At 36.3% G+C, this 21,397-nt stretch overlaps 2 protein-coding genes across 2 annotated transcripts; one reads left to right on the top strand and one right to left on the bottom strand.

Moving 5' to 3' along the window:
* Nucleotides 1-2,059: 2,059 nt before the first annotated feature.
* Nucleotides 2,060-6,894, top strand: LOC123718953 (aldo-keto reductase AKR2E4-like). The gene is made up of 7 exons (XM_045675967.1): nt 2,060-2,188; nt 2,827-2,916; nt 3,779-3,928; nt 4,815-4,931; nt 5,420-5,587; nt 6,303-6,506; nt 6,583-6,894. Exons 1-7 carry the CDS (start codon nt 2,156-2,158, stop codon nt 6,778-6,780), a joined length of 960 nt encoding a protein of 319 aa, XP_045531923.1. The 5' UTR covers nt 2,060-2,155; the 3' UTR covers nt 6,781-6,894.
* A 683-nt stretch (nt 6,895-7,577) lies between these two features.
* LOC123718830 (protein ERGIC-53) lies at nt 7,578-19,024 on the bottom strand. Its single transcript, XM_045675742.1, has 12 exons — nt 18,771-19,024; nt 12,680-12,834; nt 11,751-11,923; nt 11,403-11,518; nt 10,652-10,813; nt 10,435-10,547; nt 10,196-10,321; nt 9,898-9,996; nt 9,618-9,703; nt 9,063-9,212; nt 8,313-8,429; nt 7,578-7,731 (listed from the first exon to the last, which is right to left on the bottom strand). Exons 1-12 carry the CDS (start codon nt 18,934-18,936, stop codon nt 7,695-7,697), a joined length of 1,500 nt encoding a protein of 499 aa, XP_045531698.1. The 5' UTR covers nt 18,937-19,024; the 3' UTR covers nt 7,578-7,694.
* Between the last annotated feature and the right edge of the window lie 2,373 nt (nt 19,025-21,397).

The raw sequence follows: 21,397 nt of genomic DNA, 5'->3' as shown, positions 1-21,397 counted from the left end.
ACTCACTGATGACTGAAGAATATTCTGTCAAAGAATAACAAGTAACGATGATTTGGATATACGGTTTAACAAAAAATAATTTGAAGCTACTGCTATTTTAAAATAAAACTTCATTAAAAACCACTCCTGATATGGTGTATGGGCATAACACCCATGGCAGGCGACAAACACATAACTGTAAGTGACTAAGCTATTTGCCTCCATGTCCTATAAAACAGATACCTTAAGTCCATTGGCAGTACCACTTAACATCAGATGAAGCTCATGCCTCTTGTTCTATATAAAAAGATTATTATAACTTGGAACCGACATCCATGGTATAACCCCTTCTATATTATTTCTTCTTACTTCCATAACTGGGGATTTTTAAGGCACTTTTGAAGTACGTACGTTTTCAGACTTAGGATCCTTCAAGAACAGAGCGTATTAATTCTAAAAAGGCTGACAACACACTTTCTAGCAGTATCAGTGTACATGGGCGACGTTATCAGATATCAGGTGAATCATCTGCCTCTTAATCTCTGTTAAAAAAGCTAATACAGAACAATAAATGGGACCTTGTTAGGTACCATGTACCATGATTATTTGATGATGATCAAGATCAGATTCATTTAAAATAACAATGTCTACGAAAAAATTAAAAAATATTTTTTAACAACAAAATCAACTAAAATATTAACCGTAAATGACACGCTAAACTTTAGTTCTACGAATTCTTTAATCTATGGCACTGGTTCACCTTGAAAAGGCTTTGATGCACAATATTACCTTTAAATATTATCTATCGGTTGAGCATGCTTTTTTTGTTATAATATGTTGTTGGAGCTTAAAACATTGGGCGAACTCGTTCTCCTCGTTATGACCGTGTTGCTCCCATTAGATTTGTTGATTTGCGTGTTGTTCCCACGAGAATGTAAGTGCGTGCTCCTATTTCACCATGCCTCCTGCTGATAGAGGATAAATCTTTGTTTTTAATTTACTTTATTATTATTATTAATTACTTAATATGTCACGTGAAACATGGTGTAATGGTTGCAGCTCCTTACAAACGTTGTGTAATACAACAAAAAAACTTGGCGATTAAAAAGAGTGGCGGAGAGTTTATTGCTAGTTCTTCTCTTCCGTTCTACGCCCTTGATTTGAGAACTGGTAGTAAATTTAAAATTAGAAGCATTTAACTCATATTTATTTATTTATTGACGTTAAGTGTACATTGTGTTACCTATTTGAATAAATGATTTTTGACTTTTGACTTGATCTTTGAGGATCTATGATATCTCCTAAGTCCTGGTCGACTTAGGAGATATCATAGATTTGAATACGCAATAAAATCATTGTCAAGTAACATGAGTGGGAACGTGAGTTACGTAACCTAACAGTTAAGTTACATATTATCTATATATTAGTTTAATTATTAGAAACCAAATGTTAGCAATCATCGCACACTTGAAGCCAAAATGAGCCCTTTAGTTATTGTTAATGTTATTTATTAAATTTCTCGTTAAAGGGGCCGTACTTTGATAGGCTAAAATTTTAAAAATACCAAAATCTCCAATTTCTTAGATAAAACCTAACCTAATAGACCATGGGCCATGGGGTTCAAGTGCGAATTAAAGATTTAAGTTGACGCCCGAATTAAACCATTTTTATATCTGTTTTAATTTCGTATTTATTTTTGTTCATTTTATTTATTCATACTTCGTTGCAATACAAATAAAAGAAACACAATACATAAATATTACAAGGGATGCAACGGGCGGCCTCACCGCTAATAAGCGATCTCTTCCAGGCAACCCTTGTAAAAGAAAAACTAAAAAAATAAAAATGATGAATGCAAGAAGTGCAGAACCAAATGTTATTTAAAATCTTACTAAATCCTTAAACTAAAGTAATACAAAAAAATATGAATAACAAACTAAAAAGCTAATCTTACAAATTCATGAATAACAAATAGCGATACATTACTAAAGAAAAGTTAAAAATTTACCAATTATTACTATATATTAATACTGTATATTTCATAGTTATATTTAGGATTTAATAAACGAAATATTTACACCACTCAATCGAGTTATAACAAAGGCATGTTTGTAAATAATCAAGTTACTAAAACGAGTTTATCAACAGGTCAGACGCAAGCTGAATTCAAAGCAAGATGTTGCTTATTTTGTGTTTTATTTTGTATGCGGTAAGCTTTTCTTAAAAATTCTTTTTTTTATACAATTGGACAATAACGTCTTCACAGCTCGCCAGCTAGCGGACTGTGTGTTTAAATTTATATGAAATAAATATTAAGATTATCTGTATAACTTATATGTAGTGTATGTTACGCAAACTGCACCCTTACACATAAATAGTGAATATAAAATACGGGATATTTCCACCAAGTATCCTAAGGTAATAGACAGAGTCCAGCTAGGATCAGAGGTTCAAGGTTTACGGCAGTAACTAACTAACTTCTGGAAGGTGATTCAATAGTTGGATAGCCATGGCGTAACAATTCCAAAAAACAACTAACGGACGGGCTCTCTGTTGTTAAATACCACCAGAAGGCCGCACCACCGCTATGTGGAACCAGCTTCCCACTGAAGTATTACCGGACCAATTCGACTTAGGGTTCTTGAAGAAAATAGCGTACCAATTCTTAAAAGGCCGGCAACTTACGAGCCTTCTAGGTGTCTATGGGCGGCGGTATCACTTAACATCAGATGAGCTTCCTGCCCGTTTGCCCCCTGCTCAATAAAAAAAAATTGGTTCGCTCTCAAAGGTGGTTCGAAAACACTTCACTGAGAAAATTGTTTAATTTAGTTTTAAATATTGTTTCAGCATGGGGCAGTGATACCGAAATATAAAATTAATGATGGTTTTAGTATACCAGCTATAGCCCTGGGTACATGGCTCGGAAATAATACCAAGGTACTATTAATAATATTAATAGTCTTTTAATTCAGGTGTTTTTACATTTAAACACATTAATATTGGTACTCTCTATTGGTCTCGCGACATTACCACTTTCTGCCATAAGTTTCTCTCTATTTCTTACTAAATACTTGCTCCACTGGTCTGAAGTTGTGCCCCGCCCATTTCCACTTAAGTTTATTTATTTTTATTGTAACATCTGCTACCTTAGTTATTCTATTATTCATTCCCTGCCATTATTATTTTTGGTAAATGTTTACTCAGGAACTATTCGTGATCCTGTTACAGTGTCGCACAAGAGCCTAAGCCAAGCACAGGTTTGTGTAGAATTTGCACGTTATTCTTGCTTTATTATTACTGCGCTTTGTGGAGGTCTAATGGTTTGGTGAAACAGCGGACGAGAGCCTTGTCACCGACGACAAAATTAGACATGGAGAGAGTTGAAAAACTAATAGAAAATCGAGGCCACACTTTTTTAGTATAATATGGGCCAAGGGAGCTTGTTTCAAAGTTCTCGAGAAATCACGCCGAGTGTAGTGGGTCGACGGGCCGTATCATGTTCGCAGTGTGACATCCACGCCGCGTCTCTGTCCCGCCAGCGTCACGTCGCCGTCCCGCTCCGTCGCTGTTCGACCAAACCTTAGCTATTTGCTTCGTTTACCGTTGTGGCAGACTAATTTTGGCACTTTCTCGCTTTCCTAGATCCCACTGCCACCAACCTCGTGCGCTCTGCTATGGAGACTCAAACAGGAACCAAACTTTTTAAATTTCTTTTAATTTATACATTTTTAAATATGTTTATTACTGTGTAGGTTAATAATATTGCAAATACTATAGTTTGTATGTTTCACACGTGGAGCCCTCTGCCGACGATGTGGAGCAGGCAGTGACTTGGGCGATAGAGTCGGGCTACACACATGTAGACACGGCCTGGATATACAATGTAGAACAGCAAGTTGGGCGAGCCCTGAAGAAATTTAAACGGGAAGATGTTTTTATTACAACGAAGGTAGGTTACCTATTTAAACTTCTGAATGTATTATTAGCATAATTGATAGTATATAAATACACTACAATAAAAATAAAATTAGTGATACACAATATTAGTATCTCCCTATCTTATAGCGACATTAGTGCCCACACATTCTTATCATCTATAAATTCCTAAACTTTGTAATACGCTTCTTTCATTAGGGTTTCCTTGATCTTGAATCTAATTGCATAGAACAGAAATTCATATTTTATTAACATAGATGAAACATATTGTACCTTGTTTTTCATTATTGAAATCTTTGAAACTGTGTCCGTTATACATTATGTATGTACATTAAAATCTAACAACTATAGAGACGGTTCTATTCCTAGAGATATTATAAAAGCTATCTAAAGTTCCTCCGCCATTTTCGCCCATGGTCACAGGGATTTTTATACGAAGGTGGAAGGCTAATCACTATACTATGCAAACCACCTCGGGTTACTACCTGAGAAGAGGCCGTCGCGCGACTGCATTCTTCCGGGACCTCAAAGCCATACGTCTTCGAAGTATGGACTATATAGATGGGCGAACCTTCTCTCCCTTCTCTTCCACCTCTCAAAAAACCTTCTTGCTCATTCTCTTCTAGAAACCATTCCCATGCCTCGCTGCTACCAAGAGTTTTTATAATAACACTAGACAGAGAGAACACAAACAACATGACAAAAGGAACCGTGGCCTCAATACTCTGATATGATGCTCGGTGTCTTCGTCACACAAAGGGACTCACAGTTCGCGATATATAAAAACATATAAAAATGTCTTGTCATTCAGTTTTTGACGTCAGTCTTTCTCAGTCTCTTGCTTGCGTGCAAGGTGTTTAGATTATTATATTTAAGGCTTAGAAATATGTATATTTCAGTTATGGAACGACAAGCACGCCCGGTCATCAGTTATACCAGCGTTAAGACAATCATTGGATAACCTACAAACTACTTACGTGGATCTATATTTAATACATTGGCCCGTGGGACAATTCGTAAGTATCATCAGGCAACGAGTAGGATATGAAAGATGTGTTGTTTTTGTTAGAAGAAGCATTAAAGGTAGGTGAACAGCTGGCTCAGCAAACATGGGTCTAATGCTGGTATATCTATACATAGACGATTCGGTGATCAATCAAATAATATGGAAGAAGGATGCTGAACAGATCCTCCAGATTTGAGAGAGGATGCTCGACTAGACTGATCGCTAACAGGGTCAAGGCTCCCAGTGGCAAAAGTTAAGAAGTTGTATGCATGCTTAGTTAATAATACTTCGACAGCGCGTTTTAGAGTACCTATGACAGTACCGTGTACTCATACAGTAGGCGAGTTGAAAATTGACCATTAACAATTATTAAAAATATATAATATCATATTCACCATCCTTCCCCACAAACTCATTAATAAAACATTTATCTTTTGTTTAACGAGATTCAATTTTCTTTACTTTTATTTTTGTTGATGTAAAACAATTTATTTTCAGCAAAACGGATCCTATGACTCGACTGATTATTTGGAAACATGGCGTGGTCTCATAGATGCCAAGAACGCAGGTCTCACGAGATCTATCGGTGTTTCCAACTTCAACCAGCAGATGATTGATAGGATCCTAGAGAATGGACTCGAGAAGCCAGTAGCTTTACAAGTTGAGGTATTGAGTTACATCAGGTCATTAAATCGTGCGGTGTCTCAGCTTTGAACCAATGGATTTATATGTCCTTCTTATTGACTTCATTCTTCATTTTAACTTCTAATTATAAAGTTCCACACATCTAATCTTATAAATAAGAATTGAATTTAGCTATTGAGACAATATTTTCAATAATGATGTTGTATGGCAATGATATCCATACAAATTCATTTTGCGTTAGTAGGTCATAACTATCGGAAAGTGTGTTTGCCCCATATAGTGTGAAGTGTCGTTCCACAAATACAACCTTTTAAAAAATGTATTATTTTTAAGAAAAGTTTTGCAAAAATTATGAAATTTGGTTTTACCCGTAGAAGGCGTATTTAAAACATCAGAATAAAGATTTACAATCTTTACATATTCAAATAATTTGTTGACTTGACAGCCTGTAAAAATGGCGCCAAAACGCGTAACTGTTCTATTCGAAAGATGTTATTGTTTAGTTAATTAAGTTTGCGCTTTTTATTACAAAACACTCCCACGAAAAAAAATTTAATAGTAATACCATCACTGGTAATATGGCGTGATGGTATTAATTTAAATCCTACAGCCAACATAAATTATATGTAACAATAACTGCAGATAAAGCCAAGGATGTCGTACGAGTCTGGTAAACTAGAAAGGGGATTTTTTTCTAGAATTGAGCTGTAATTGGTTTTATTACATATATTTTTAGTTGAATCTCAACCTCCAACAACCAGCTCTTCTAAGTTATTGCAAGGAAAAGAACATAACAGTTATGGCCTATACTCCCTTCGGCTCCATATTTCCCTGGAAGGCGAAAGAAACCTCTCCTCCACCACGAGTAGATGATCCCGCGATGATTGCCATGGCGACGAGATATAACAAGACTGTGCCGCAAGTTGTGTTGAGATATTTGGTAAATACGATTAGTTAAGGGACAGTCGCGTGGCTGGAATGTGGATGGGTTAAGATTTACAAGGCTTTTTTTGCAGGTGGAGTTGGGCGTTGTCCCGCTCCCGAAATCCCTCACAAAGTCTCGCATCGAACAGAACATTGACATATTTGATTTTTCACTCTCCGAAGAGGATAAACAATTACTTAAAAGCTATGACAAAAACTACAGAACAATACCTCAATATAAATGGCGGGACCATCCATTTTATCCCTTCGAGAGGACACATACCGAATAATAACAACACATTCATTCATATACCACACTCGGAAAATATTTCTTTGTTGTATGAAAATTCATTTCTAACTAAACCTTCATGAAAGTTCATTTTTTACTCAAATAAAAATGAATTCAAAAATTAACTATTATTATTTCGATTCCCTTATATAACGATATATATCTTGGAAATCAGTTGAAAAAATTGGATTCGGTCACGTTGATAAACTTTGACATCAAATCTCGTGTCAAACCCGTGGGGGCTGCTTACCTTCAGTCTCTTGGAGCTGACATCCCGTACTTATTTAAATATTCATTACTTGTGTCACTGTATGGCTGCAGGTTCTTAGTTCTGACTACCTTATATCTTTATTTTTTTATTTTTTATACAGCAAAACATCCCTAAGGGAGAGTTAAATAATACACAAATGATATGAAGACATTACAATAGAGAGAAAGTCCTGAGTGCAGCCTATTGCAGCTTGCACACACATTTCCTGCTCTCCTGACACTTAAATTTAAATACCCTTAAGACAATTTCATAAATGGAGTATTGCTGTTGTAACATATGTGGCAAATAATTTGCATAGCAAGGGAGGAAGTCGCCCCAAGAGAAGCTAAAAAACCTTTTCAAATAATAATTTGTTCAATATATTGTAGTCCAAACCACACTGCTCAGTTACTTTGTACTTTCTACTGTCCATTGCCCCCGACACTACTACCTATTCCTCGGCAACTGAACAATCTGACTGGGTAGGATCCTTGGGAGAATCCATTTGAGTTCGGAATTCTCTGTATATTTAAAAATAAAACAGTGAGTAAAAATATTAATTTTATTTATACATTTACATCTAACAAATATAAAACCATACATTATCTTACATCTCAACTCACTCTGAATTTGAAAATGTTTAACAAAACTTTTACAACCAAATCTCAAAAGAACTTCTTTGCTTGAGCTTCTTTCCTTTCCCTGAAAAATAAAAACCAGTTTCACTTTTTGCATTCAACTCGCATATAGTTGACAATGTACGATATCCAATAAACCAAAGAAAATTAAATGTCAACTGTCTAAAATTACTATAAACCAAAGATGCCAAATTCACATGAATGTTGGCTGTCAAAATATTAAAAACCAAATACTAAAAAAATATTTTTTTTCCTTATGTGCCGGACATCGAACACGGAGCTACCCAGCGCTGTACATTCAAAATCAGGCACTACTGGCCTTCATCTCAAAATTTTACATTAGACAGATGACACTTGACAGTTTTTTAAGACAAACTAAAAGTTGATATATCACTGCTATTATTGTAAAAAATTACAGTAAATAATGCAAAAATCAAAATTAAAACAAATGCTAAACCAATTTCGATGTATTTTGAACTCCCCTACGTATATGTATTTAAATTAATTAATCAAACAGCCTTTGTTGATAAACATTCATAATCTCTCATCTCTCTCTCTCTGTCTCATCTAATCTCTTTCTCTCAATATCTATACAAATATGAAGTTTACATCGGTTACAAGTTTCTAGTATAAAAATCAACTCACTTGTACCACTGATATAGGAACAAGACCAAAAGTTGTCCACTTATGACCAAAAGCAGCATTGCTGTTGAGACACATGTGACCGATGGACAGTTTTGGGATTGCATTGGAGATGACATTCTATAATTAAAGAAAAAAATTAAAAACACAAAATAATTTTATTTTAATATATTTGCCATTATACTAATTATACAAAAGAAAAATAAGTTCTTATTAAAAGCAATTTGTACTGGGATTAATTGATCTTTTAATCACCAAAGAAAACAGATTGTATGAAATGTTTCCATCTGTCTGTAAACGTTGAATTTAGAATGATTCTGTCCTATTATATTATTTATAGTATAATTATTATAATAAATTATATTATCCAAATAACAATTTCTATGTACGTAATAAGACTTGAATTTAAAATATGGATTCCTAAATTATAGATCTATAATGATTTAAACACCAATATCACTGGCTGACAATAAATATGAAAGCATAAAAAGGCGGGAAACCTATTATTTACCATCAAACTCCATTATAAGTGATTTGAATTTGGAATGTAGATATTGCTGTTTTGTCCAAAAGAAAAAAAATGGCATGCATCTGTCACTGGCTGGTAGTAAAAAAGCAATAGTAAAAAGTTTGTAAATAAGCTTTTATATAGACTTTGTTTTAACAAAAATCACAAAGTAATCAAGTAACTCTGAATAATAATGATTTATAAATATATGTATGGAAATGTGTCCAGTTGTTAAAAAAACGAACCTTTGTGCGACTCCCGCCAGACTATTCTTGACTTGATGGACGTTGTCCCGGAGTTCGTTGAGGAATTGGGGGTTAACCCCATTGCCCCCACCGCCGCCCCCAGTCGTCAGCAAGGTGTCGGTTTTGCGGTTCACTTCTACTACGAATGACCTAGAACATTAAAGTAAATGTTTTAACCAATAATCTCAATTTGTACAAGTGCTGTATTATGCACCGAATACCAAAATCGGTTTTTACCGATTTTTATTGGTTACAGCACGAATGGTATTGATCGATTTCTTACCAATTTCGTGATCTTTGTCGAGTTTTTGGAAATGTGGATTATGAATCGAAAAAAAAAATTCAGATTTCTTACTAATTACGAGATCAACATTTCTGAATTTTCGATTTTTTTCTTGAATAATTCAAATACTTCATTGTTTTTTTTTCAAAGATCTTAAATTCTCGATTTGTCCTCCTCATTCCGAACTTCCAAAAATATAATATTCAAAGTACCGATCAATTTAACTATCGTTTTTCGGATAATCATCACACAGACACACAAATCATACTTACTTAAGCTCCGACACCGTTTGAATCATCAATTGGTTGTTGGACGTGAAGACCTCCCAGTCGTGGCGCGTTATTGGGAATTGGGGCATCTGTAAAATAAAAATATTATAATTGACATATTTTGATAATGTAAGTTTTCTGTATGTGGGATGTTAAAAAGCCCATCAGTTTTTTTAGTGTTCTATTTAAGGTCCCAAAAATATAAGAGATATATGGGCCGCCAAACAGTCCACCCTCAGTTATACTAACTACACTAAAATAGTTCCGTATCATTAAATGTTACCTGCACGGCCTGGCCGGGTTGCGCCTGCGCGGGCTGTCCCTGAGACTGAGTGTAGACAGACGACAACATAGAGAGCGAGTTCATTTGCTTGCCGATCACCTGAAAATGTATTGACAAGAAATTATGAAATTTGAATAACTTAATTGTAACTAAATACTTATTATAGAAAATAAAATGTTCGGTGTATACAATAGATTAGGCAAAATTCAAATTCGCCATAGACTATAGATTATACAATTATGGTGATAACTCTTAACTTTGGTTAAGTACCCACGTACTTCCTAAGTTCCCAACTTACCTCATCAACTTTCTTATGCAACTCCCTCGTGACATCCTGTATATGAGACAGGGACTGGAAGATCTGCCTCAACTCCCTCTGACCGTCCGATTCAAACCAATCCTCCATCTCGTCTTTGTCTCGCATCTGTAAGAGTTTTGCTGCTCATTAAACTGAATTGAAAAGTATTTTTTGGAATATTTTATAGAACATTCTATTTATATTTCAATTATTGAACATAAGTTCTTATGTATTCTTACTTCATCGGGATGCTCTTTCCTATAGTCTTCTTTCTGCTGTTCCAACTTCTTCTGATATTCCTGATATTCTTGAGAGAGTTTCTGCTGCTCATCGTTGCTTATCTGTTGACCGCCTGAAATTATGATGTTACAAATAACACGTGCTAATATTTTATAAATAAAATCAAAACAAGTGCGCGTATTAATCACACACATTGTCTCAAACTATTAAGCTTACCTTGCTGCGCACTGTGAAGCGAGCTGGTCAGCAGGTGTATCACATCGTGGTCATCCGCCAATCCACCGGTGGCCGCTGACAAACCGAAGAAACCGCCGCGTGGTAACTGAACATTTTCTGCTCGGAAACAGAGCTCGTAGTCCTCCTCGTTGTTTGTAAGGCCTAATTAAAATGACACAATTTGAAAACTACCAAGTGGCAGGAAATGTCAACTGTTGGTTTGTTTGAAACGTTTACAAAAAGATATAACTATATTAATTCTAAGGTAAAATAAAAACATGGTTAGTCCAATAATCTATCGCCAATTATACCAATTGGTTATTATAAAGAATAAAATACGTATGTATAAAAAACGCCCACCATCTCGGGATTTTGCTAAAAATATAAAAATATATTCAATTTCGAGGCCTACCCAACACATTTATACGTAATCGTAATATGTCTAAAGATAATAAAATTCTTTTAAATGCATTACAAAATGTAATAAACAAAACTTATCTGTATAAAGTGACTTTTCAGTTCATTCTATATATTACAAAAACTATGATATTAACTACTAGCGACTACTTTTGATCCGTAAACCTTGACCCCTAAACCTTCGTCCTCATGAACCATTCATTCAGACATTGGTGCCTTTTGCCTTCTGCAGGCATTATCCATGGTTAAGGCAGCGTTCAGGTTGTGTGTGTTCAGGCACACAAATACCAGTTTACCCTCTACAACCTCACACTTAATAATTCTAACCACTCACCATTATGGAAGTAGACAGTTAATGTGTTCATATAGAACTCAATTCTCGCTCTGGTGGGGAACGGTTTATTTCTGAAGTCGCGCAGACATCCCGAGAGCAGCTGGGTTGAGCCATCACTGGAAAAATGAGCATCGTATGTACAGGACGTACAACCATGGATTGTGAGACCTTGGACCAAAACCAGGAAGTCTTAGAGAACCTGTCCCTTACATCTTAAAAGTAACCATAACCGCTGAGCATGGTGAATTTAATGATGAATGAGGCAGGGTCAAGGCCGTAGCAAGTGGAGATGCATGGTCTGCAAAATACTTTCTTCCAAAGTAAAAAACGCTAAATATTTTGACTCACCTCTTATGATCGAAGTTTTTCGTCCCATCATTCAAAACCGCCATTATATAGGGGTTATTGTGTTTATTGTCATTGTCAAACGAGTCGAAAATGACAGCTAAACCGTTCCACCGGTCAGATGATCCAAAAACGTCACCCGTGTAATCGCCGCGTTGGGTCGTGTACCAGAATGCCTGAAAAGCCATTTTCAACATCAATGAACGAATGAATATTCTATATGATCTTATTCTGGTGCCTCTTAATGTTTGGCTATAAATAACTTGAATTGCCGTGTATCTTGCCCGAGTCTAAAAAAAGCTCCTCCGCAGATGTGATGCCCATACACTCCCGTACGTTCCGCAACTACGGCTTCTTCCTTCTACCAGCCCGTCTCTTGTCTTGAATTTTGCCCATCATTATGAGCTGCGACAAGTCGTATCGATGATATGCGACAATTTACGTATTTCAACACTGCATAAACTTTCGTATCGTCCCAAGGACTCATACATTCGTCATTATCTGGATCCAGCTGATGCGAAGTATGCGACGGTAACACCACATCAAAAATAATATAATATCATATAATTCTACAGGTATGTAACAGACCAATTGTTAATATTAATTCTAGCACCTGCCAATGTGCCAAAAGGCAAAACGGCGTCGCACTCTTTGACACATAGACAAACTTCATCTTGTCAACAGAAGCGTTTTGGCAGGTTCTGGAAATTATTATGTAGTTTCTAGTCCCCTCTGGCTTTTAAAATCTTGTCAATATCCGTAGCACGGAACATAGGTCGTGATCATTATTTGTTGATTTAGTTGTTATTTCGGATTTTTTTTATAATTTTATTTTTTATTTACGAGAGGCCTTACTCCATAAGTTATTTTTTTTTAATTCTTGCACTAATCTGTAGACATGGAGTTACGTATGTCAAAATGCAGCTTCTTACCAATCCATCAGCCCCAATACGTCCTCGACCAGTGATCTTGAACATAACATCCACCTCCCACCAATCAAAGTTGATGGGTTGTTTGGTCCATATCGCTCCTTTTTGACTTCGCAGTGATGGGGCTAGACGGACGCTCTCACCCGACGCTATTGCATCTGAAAGACAAAATACGTTATGACCTCTGCCTTGCATAAAGCCTGTGGCACTACAGCCTTTTCAAAGACCTAAAAGATTTCTGTATCTGATTCATTCAATATTCAAAATAATTTATTCATATAGGTAACACAATGTACACTTATGAACGTCAAAAACAGATATACAAATGGTTCTAATTTTACATTAATTGCCAGTTCTCAAATCAAGGGCGTAGAACGGAAGAGAAGAACTGGCAATAAACTCTCCGCTACTCTTTTTAATCGCCAAGTTTTTGTTTTACACAACGTTTGTAAGGAGCTGCAACCATTACACCATGTTTCACGTGACATATTAAGTAATTAATAATAATAATAAAGTAAATTAAAAACAAAGATTTATCCTCTATCAGCAAGAGGCATGGTGAAATAGGAGCACGCACTTACATTCTCGTGGGAACAACACGCAAATACGTAGTCGAAATATCTAATAACTAATCATCGTCAATCAATCATCATCGAACATTCATCGATCTAATAGGCAAGTAGGTGATCAGCCTCCTGTACCTGATACATGCCATCTTGAGTCTAAGGCAAGCCGGTTTCCTTGCGATGTTTTCCTTCACCGTTCGAGCTAATGTTAAATGCGCAAATAAAAAGAAAATCCATCGGTGCACAGCCGGCGTTCTACGACCTCAGGGATGAGAGACGCACGCTGAAGCCACTAGGCCAAGGCAACAACTTTTTAAGTACATTTTATAAACGAATTTGATTAAACAAACATGTTTTTCACAAATGCACTAACTGCACTTATCTAAAAGCAAACTTAAGGAAAATTATTTCTTTGATAATACCGACGCACCTGACAAGTTCATTAGGTTATCACTAACATTGTGAAGACAACGCTTATTAATCAAGAAATAATTACAATTCTATTGGTTGGTTGTATCCCAACTGATGTTAGGTTAGGTTAGGTTAAATGAAACCATATTTATACTGTTTAGGGATGGAAGGCGTCAAGGAGTTCCACTCCTTTGCACCTGGGGATGTCAACAACGAAAGAGTGGAACTCCAGCGTGGTTCTAGATGAGCGTTGTTTGAAAGAGTATGACGGAATCAGGTTGTGTAGCTCCATGGAGCATTGTAAGCTCTATAGATGACTGGAACTGACCGGTGATGGTCAGAAGTTAATAGTTGAGAGTCACCGAGCGAATCGTTAAAAGCATCCTAGGTGCCCAATGACATTTGGCAGCACCGGCCTAAAGATGACTGCAGTACGCCATCCACGAACGGAATTAAGTTTGATAATGTCAAGATCTCACTAAAGAACATACAAAGCTACAGGTGTGTCGTACAGATCGATGGAACGTTGTAGATAGAAGATTAAATAATGGGATACTGAACCCAGTCGTATGGCCGGAACGATCGCTTTGCAATCGAAAATACTGCAATATTTCTCAGCCATGTTATAGCAGTTTCGCTTTAGACTTCTGATGTATCACTCCTAGTGAAATAAGGTCGAATCCACATTTACATGTATGTAGACCGCGTAAAGACAAAATAATAAGCCATTGCCAATTACTGTTGTAGAAATATTGCCGAGATATACATTTTTCAGCCATGTGCTGCATTAAAATGTATTTTTTTTCTTCGGGAGTTATGGGGATTTACTCGAGCGTCATAGAGACCGATTGGGTTGCGAAGCTTAGATAATAATAAGTTTTTATCGGTGGTTGAGCGGCTATAGATTTTCAGAAATGAAAAAAAAACATGGACATACTGGAGCGCGGCAGATATTGATAGCACTACGTCCTACGTATTTTTAATCATGTACGTATGTTAATCTGATTATTTGCATGATGGGGGTGGTCGCCCCATGTTGTACGTAAGGGTTGAAAATTAGAAAAGAGAGCGCGTGGGAGTTTCTAAGGGGATAAGTGAACCTAAAAAAGCTCTCATCTTATAATCGGATTTGGATGTGACGCAATCTCGCGTCAATGAAAGAATGTGCAAAAAATCGGCATTTTGAAATACTCAAGCGCGTCAGCTTAAGATATATATATGGCTCGTCTTTATGTCCCAGACGTGATGTTTCATAATCTGACGATAATCTGGAGGAATTCGCGTAATCTGATACTTAAAAACTACTTCATTGGACTAGACTAGAGTCAAGATCAGTGACAATTCACGCTAGGTTGCATCAGTAGGTTGAATCAGTCGGATATCACAGAGGTCATGGACAAAGTAAAACATGAATTTCGAGATTGGCTTAATTAAGATAGCGAACGCTTTAATGTGCTTTTTACACATTAACATAAATTACACCTATAAAATGTAAATAGCATTTAAATGTATTTTATGCTGACGACATGCGATATTATATGCACAAAGATATACAAGTACGAATACATATTATGGTCAGAAATTTTAATTGACTATTAAAGAAAGAAAAAATTGGACAATGAATCTTCTTATCCAAGTCAGGCCACTAATGCCCCGGTCAGCATTGCTCTGTTGTCTATACCAAAGGCAAACAGTATTTTATTAATTTGGTTGGTAATTATGTATTCTGATTAAATTAGAAATTATTCAGATCTCCTTAAATTTGAACGTGATGAAATACATTTTAATAATATATAAGTAACATTCGCATAATACAAGTATAATCTAAAGATATGCCACAGTAGTTAAAGCATAGATAATTTAAAATTTGATAATAATTTGATATCGCCAAGTAGCCATTGAACACAGTATTTCTTGTTTTACAAGGTATTAAGATAATCAATTTATTTTAAGCAGCTCCCAATAAGGTCATTCATGACAAGTGTCTGCTTGGTGAGTTTTTCCTCACACCACATTTATTGAATACAGAGAATTGTAATGGTTTAAACAATTGCAACTGGAATTGGAACCTAATCAATTTGAATTAATTTAACTGTGAATGTTAAGATGCATCACATCACATTATTAGTTAAACAAAAATTAACACTAATCATGTGTAGGATGAAAATGGTAAAGTTATTAGACTCCATTCTTATTTTAATCACAAGTGAATTATGAAGCACACATTGCCTTTATTTATGATGGATTGCAATTTATATAATCCTTTACCTGTTATAAACGCTTACATATTACATTTTTATTAAATTCCTTATTATATTCCTATTATGTTAATGTTTAAATAAAAGTCTATTAACACACAAATGAAAGAATGTTCTTCTGTAATAGTGGTCAGTAAGTTTTAATGCACAACAGATCTAGTGGGAATCTTAATGCGGAAATTGAGTCCACAAACCATGCGTAACAGTAAGCTACAGCATAAAGAGAACAGTGGAAAGGGTTCGAGGAGGAATTTGCCAAGAGGCACCCTGAACTCCGAGACATACTGTAGTGAAGATATATTAAAGATCACAGATGACAGAGTTTCGGCTAAAGGGTATTATTATTTTACTACAAATAATGGAATAAATTTTACAGTGATTGAAAGTTTATTTTAATCTTCCAGGACATTATCCCAATCATTTTACAGATTAATTAATAATATAATAAAATTTTACAAGAAATAACCAGAATTAATATGAACTGTTAAAACATGAAGATAATACAATTGTGTAGGGAACCTAAAACATATACTATGTGTAGGGAACCTAAAACATATAAAATAATTCTAACTCATAAGCACTTTCCTTATGACATAAGCGCAGCTGAAAGTTGTTCTTTATACCTAACACAACACAATTTTTTTTTCATCTACCCTCATATTTTCTTATAAGTTGTTAGGTTGTATACATCAAAAGTCTAAGCAACAAAATAATACAGCTTAGCTGGAATTTGCCTGTATAGTCAAAATCTATTATAACATTCTAGGGGGGGTCTACTAATATTTGGTCATAAAAACTGATAGTCATAACAGTCAATGATGTTGATATTAAGTACTTAATATAATAGAACCTTTGATTTTGTTCAATATAACCAGTATGTTGTTCTAAATGGTTTTGACCATATTTATGTCCATTGCTTTTAAGTTTTCCTTTACTATATAATTTTTTATTGATGTAATCCATGTCCTAATATAATTTGTCTCTGTGTGTATAATTTGTAACATGATATTTTCTTGTATTTGTTATGCATGAATATGGTTTTAGAAATCATAAATAAATATCTGTGATTTGTATAAAACCTTTTAGATTCACCTTTCTATTGTTTTTATATAGATTCTGTTATTTAAACATTTATTAATGCAACAAGAAACTTTGTTTTAAAATTTAAGTTTTATGGATGATCGACAGCAATACGTGGAATACGCTGGGTGTAGGTCAGATGCTTAGTTTACGAGATCAGGCGTGACACAAGTTAGTCATTTGCGACTGTTGAAATTTCTGATAATGCTGAAAACCTACCGAAAGTTGTCAAGAATGTAAAGTACTTGCTCTTCGCTGATGATCTCAAACTGTACATGCCCATAGAGAGTATATATAATTGTACACGGCTGCAGGATGACATTTATCTAGTGGTTAATAGGCGAGCAGGAGAAATAGATTAGAGTTTAATTTGGCGAAATGCAAAGTCATATCTTTCTCGAGGTCATGATTGCTCACTTGATACAATTATACCATTAGTGGTCTAAGGTTGGCTAGAGTCTCAGATGTCAAAGATCTGGGAGTATATTTCAATGCAAATTTTGCACAATTTGGTTCTGCACACCATGTAGATAAGACATGCAAAAAGGCTTACAGAAATGTGCAATTAAAATTTTATACAATGCGCTAGAGAGAAGTCACTCAGAGTAGAACACAATGATAGTCTAATGTTAGAGCGAGTACAAAATAAATTCACTTGTTGCCTTTACAATAGACTGTATGGAGTGTATCCGCTTATGTACCTGACCCAATTTTTTCTGGGTATGGTGGGTTAAGACCAGCTATGTATATGAAGAGAGTTAGTTGTGTCATTGTATTTATTTAAGATATTTAAGGGTCAGTTTTATAATCTGGATATAATAGAGAGACTAGGCCTACTGGTACCAAGTAGAAACCTGAGGCTTCCATCAAAAATGTTGGATGTACCACATGCACATTCCAACTTGGTTAGCAAAGTGTCACTCACGCGAGCAATACAAGTAATTCACAAAATTTCTATTGAGGGAGACCTATTTGTTTATACACTGGCTGAGTTTATGAGAGTTGCTTGCTATATTGTTAGTTATAAGATTTAGGCTATAAATATAGATATAAATATATTTTTTTTAATGCTTTTTATGTAGGATAATCAGTGTGGGCATTAGTTTGTCGTTCTTTCGAATTAGTTGTAACTGTTAAGGTAGAATAATTATGTGGAATAAATAAATTAAAAATCGGAAGATTCTCGAACACTAGTCATTTAATAAAAAAATTTCGACATCTGGTATAATTCCATACGGTACGGTACGTGGCGGTTCTGTTATTTTTCATGGCTTATTTAAAATCGATTAACTATATTAAAACTAGTTTGACATAAAAATTAAATGTTTTAATAATCCTTAAATCAACATGCCAGTAATTTCGATTCGGTCAATTATACATCATATCGTCGAGTGTTGTTGCAAAAAAATGTTTTAAGTATGCAGATATGAACTCAAAAATGAGCATCCGTTCAATGGCATTTTAAATAAGGGGTAATAACATTTTAATTCATAAAAACCTTTACAAAAAACTTGAAACAAAACTTATTTTTGCTGTCGTGGAACGTAAAACAAGATTTGACAAGCCACCTCTCTCTCGCACTTAAGCAAAATCAAATTGTGCTATCACTTTCTCGTTTGACACATATCACTGACGTGTAACAACACGGCGTTAATTACCCGAATATTGAAATAACTACTTTAAATAACGAATTATTCAATGTAAATTTATTTATATATTATCCAATTTCATGTAAAATGAGAAGGCCAATGGCCAAAATATGGAGAAAACAATACTTACTTCCGCCATACTCCCAAAACGGCACCGATCCGTCTTTTTGTGCTAAGTACGGTGGTTTGAAAGAATATTTGTATTCGAAACGTCTGTGTACTGTTTGCTGTGTACTTGTATTCACTAAGATGCACAAAATTGAACACACTAACAAATTTATACGGAAAGAAATCATTTTAAACGCGGAGCGCTGGACATGGGCTTACAACTTACAACCTAATATGTCACGTCAAGCCTATGTCAACTTAGAGTGTAGACAAATCACAAAGCAACATCACAATTTTATCACAATAGTTGCCACTATTAGTAGCTAAGACAATGAATGACATTGACACTTATAATTTTTATAACCAAAGTTTAGTAAAGTATCCTAGATAAGGAAAGGTGTGCACATAATAAAATATTTGCATTATTAATAGAAAGTAATTAACGATTGTTTTCATTTCTAAGCATAACAAAGCGTAGAAACAACGCTCATCTGGACATGAGAGTTTCACCCCTTTGTTGTTGACACCCTACGGGTCCCCCTTGCCCCCTACCATCTTCCATAGACAGTTTAATATGGGTTCATTTAAGCGGCAGTTAAATAGGCTTGTAGGCCACTAGGGAAGTGGGAGTGCCATGCTGTTGCCTGCTGGCTTCAGCCAAACGGGCAGGCACGACCGGGGCAGTACCACTGTCTTTCAGAAAACCGGCGTAAAGTGATGCAAAAGGTTTGACTTCTTGTACTCGCGTTTCGTGCGGTGAGAAAGATTCCCGGAGCCCATCCCCCCCAACCCTCTACAAGAAATATAAAGGTGCAGAAGAATCAGAATCTACCCAGGTACCACACGTACCACAGGTACCACACGCGCTTGCGGTGGAGAATCCCCCTCTGGGCGTCCACCACCGGGACACTCAGCACCCGGTGGTGGACGCACAGGCTGCCCTTCGTATTCTGGGGGGGGGGGGCAATTCTGCGCTCTTTAAAAAAAAAATATCGGTCTCGGGCCAAACGGAGCAATCTAACAAAGGCACCCCTATCCAAACTCGCCGTGGACTTCACAAATATTAGGGGGCTCAACTCCAAGATCCACGCTGTCCACTATCATTTAGAAACTGCGAAGCCGGCCTTGCTCTTTCTTACCGAGACTCAGATTTCCTCCCCGGCTGATACTTCTTACCTCTCCTACCCAGGGTACAAATTAGAACAATTATTTGTGCCGCGGGCTGGATTTTGCGTGTACATCAGAGAAGACAATTCAGCCTCTAGGTCCTTCAAACGGGAAATCGCTAAGGCAAAGTCAGAGCATATTGCCAGGTTTGGTGAGAAATTGGCCCGCCTTCCTTCGGGAACTCGAGCCTTCTGGTCTCAAACTCAACTTTGGATGATCAAGGGAAGGAACCACCGACATTATTGCGGTGTGATACTACAATGCCTGAAGTTACATTCCGGCAACGTGCTATCCGTAAACATTTATATTCCCTGGACATCCAAGTCGAGTGGGCCTGATGGCATCCTCCCAATTGTGCTGCGTACTTGTACTCATGAGTTGGCTCCGGTCCTAACGCGTCTTTTCCGGTACCTGTACTACCTCAACACTGTTCCGAAGTGCTGGAAGGCAGCTTTGATACATCGGATCCCTAAAAAAGGCGATCGCTCTGATCCGTCCAACTATCGCCCAATCGCAATAACCTCATTGTTCTCCAAAATAATGGAAACCATTATTAACGGCCTGCTCTTGAGGTATCTAGAGGGCAACCAGCTGATTAGCGATTCTCAGTACGGCTTTCGTCGTGGTCGCTCATCTGGCGACCTCCTTGTATACCTTACACATAGGTGGGCAGAGGCAATTGAGTCCAAGGGGGAGGCGCTGGCGGTAAGTTTGGACATAGCGAACCCTTCGATCGGGTGTGGCACAGAGCACTGCTCTCGAAGCTTCCAGCCTATGGGCTCCCCGAGAAATTATGCAACTGGATTTCCAGCTTTCTCACTGATCGGAGCATTAAAGTCGTCATACGGCCTCACATGGAATACTGTTCTCACCTCTGGGCAGGGGCTCCCCAGTACCAGCTCTTTCCACTTGACCGTATCCAACGAAGAGCGGTTCGAATCGTCGATGACCAATCCCTCTCCGAGCGGCTCGATCCTTTGGCATTGCGTAGAGATGTGGGGTCACTCTGCATCGTCTACCGCATTTACCATGGAGAGTGTCCAGAGGAGTTGTTCGGATTAATACCTGCAGCTGAGTTTCATCATCGGACGTCTTAATAGTCTATGCAATCATTAATTTCTTCAAATTGTCGCTCTTAAGCGACAGCTGATGATTTCATTCTGTTTCCTTGACAATACCTGTTAGGATATCTATCGCCATGGTGTCTCTTTTGCTCCATACAACTTTTGAAATTCAAATTTACCGAGATCTATTTTTTTAAACTCATTGACAACGTCAACATTAAATTTTGCTGTCTCAGTTTTATATTTAATCGTAATAATATGTCATAAATGATGAGTCTTTGATTATATTATAAAAGGTCTAGTTAGGCATAAAGTTAAAAGTATTGCCATATAATTAAAAAAAATTATTAACAGTACACACACAAGTTTTTAATACATCTGTAGTTCACACTCATTGCACAGAGTATAGTATAAAACT

Source organism: Pieris brassicae, chromosome Z, assembly GCF_905147105.1.
Source record: "Pieris brassicae chromosome Z, ilPieBrab1.1, whole genome shotgun sequence".
Classification (NCBI taxonomy): domain Eukaryota; kingdom Metazoa; phylum Arthropoda; class Insecta; order Lepidoptera; family Pieridae; genus Pieris; species Pieris brassicae.
Note: the sequence above shows the minus strand (reverse complement) of the source record. Positions and strands in the feature narration are given on the sequence as shown.

Excerpts from the sequence above, each read along its gene's own strand:
- LOC123718953 (XM_045675967.1), top strand. The coding sequence starts at position 2,156 with ATGTTGCTTATTTTGTGTTTTATTTTGTATGCG. Across the intron at positions 2,189-2,826 it reads TGTGTTTTATTTTGTATGCG|CATGGGGCAGTGATACCGAA; the intron begins GTAAGCTTTTCT and ends ATATTGTTTCAG. Across the intron at positions 4,932-5,419 it reads ATTGGCCCGTGGGACAATTC|CAAAACGGATCCTATGACTC; the intron begins GTAAGTATCATC and ends ATTTATTTTCAG.
- LOC123718830 (XM_045675742.1), bottom strand. The coding sequence starts at position 18,936 with ATGATTTCTTTCCGTATAAATTTGTTAGTGTGTTCAATTTTGTGCATC. Across the intron at positions 11,924-12,679 it reads GTATTGGGGCTGATGGATTG|GCATTCTGGTACACGACCCA; the intron begins GTAAGAAGCTGC and ends ATGGCTTTTCAG. Across the intron at positions 10,322-10,434 it reads GGAAAGAGCATCCCGATGAA|ATGCGAGACAAAGACGAGAT; the intron begins GTAAGAATACAT and ends AAACTCTTACAG.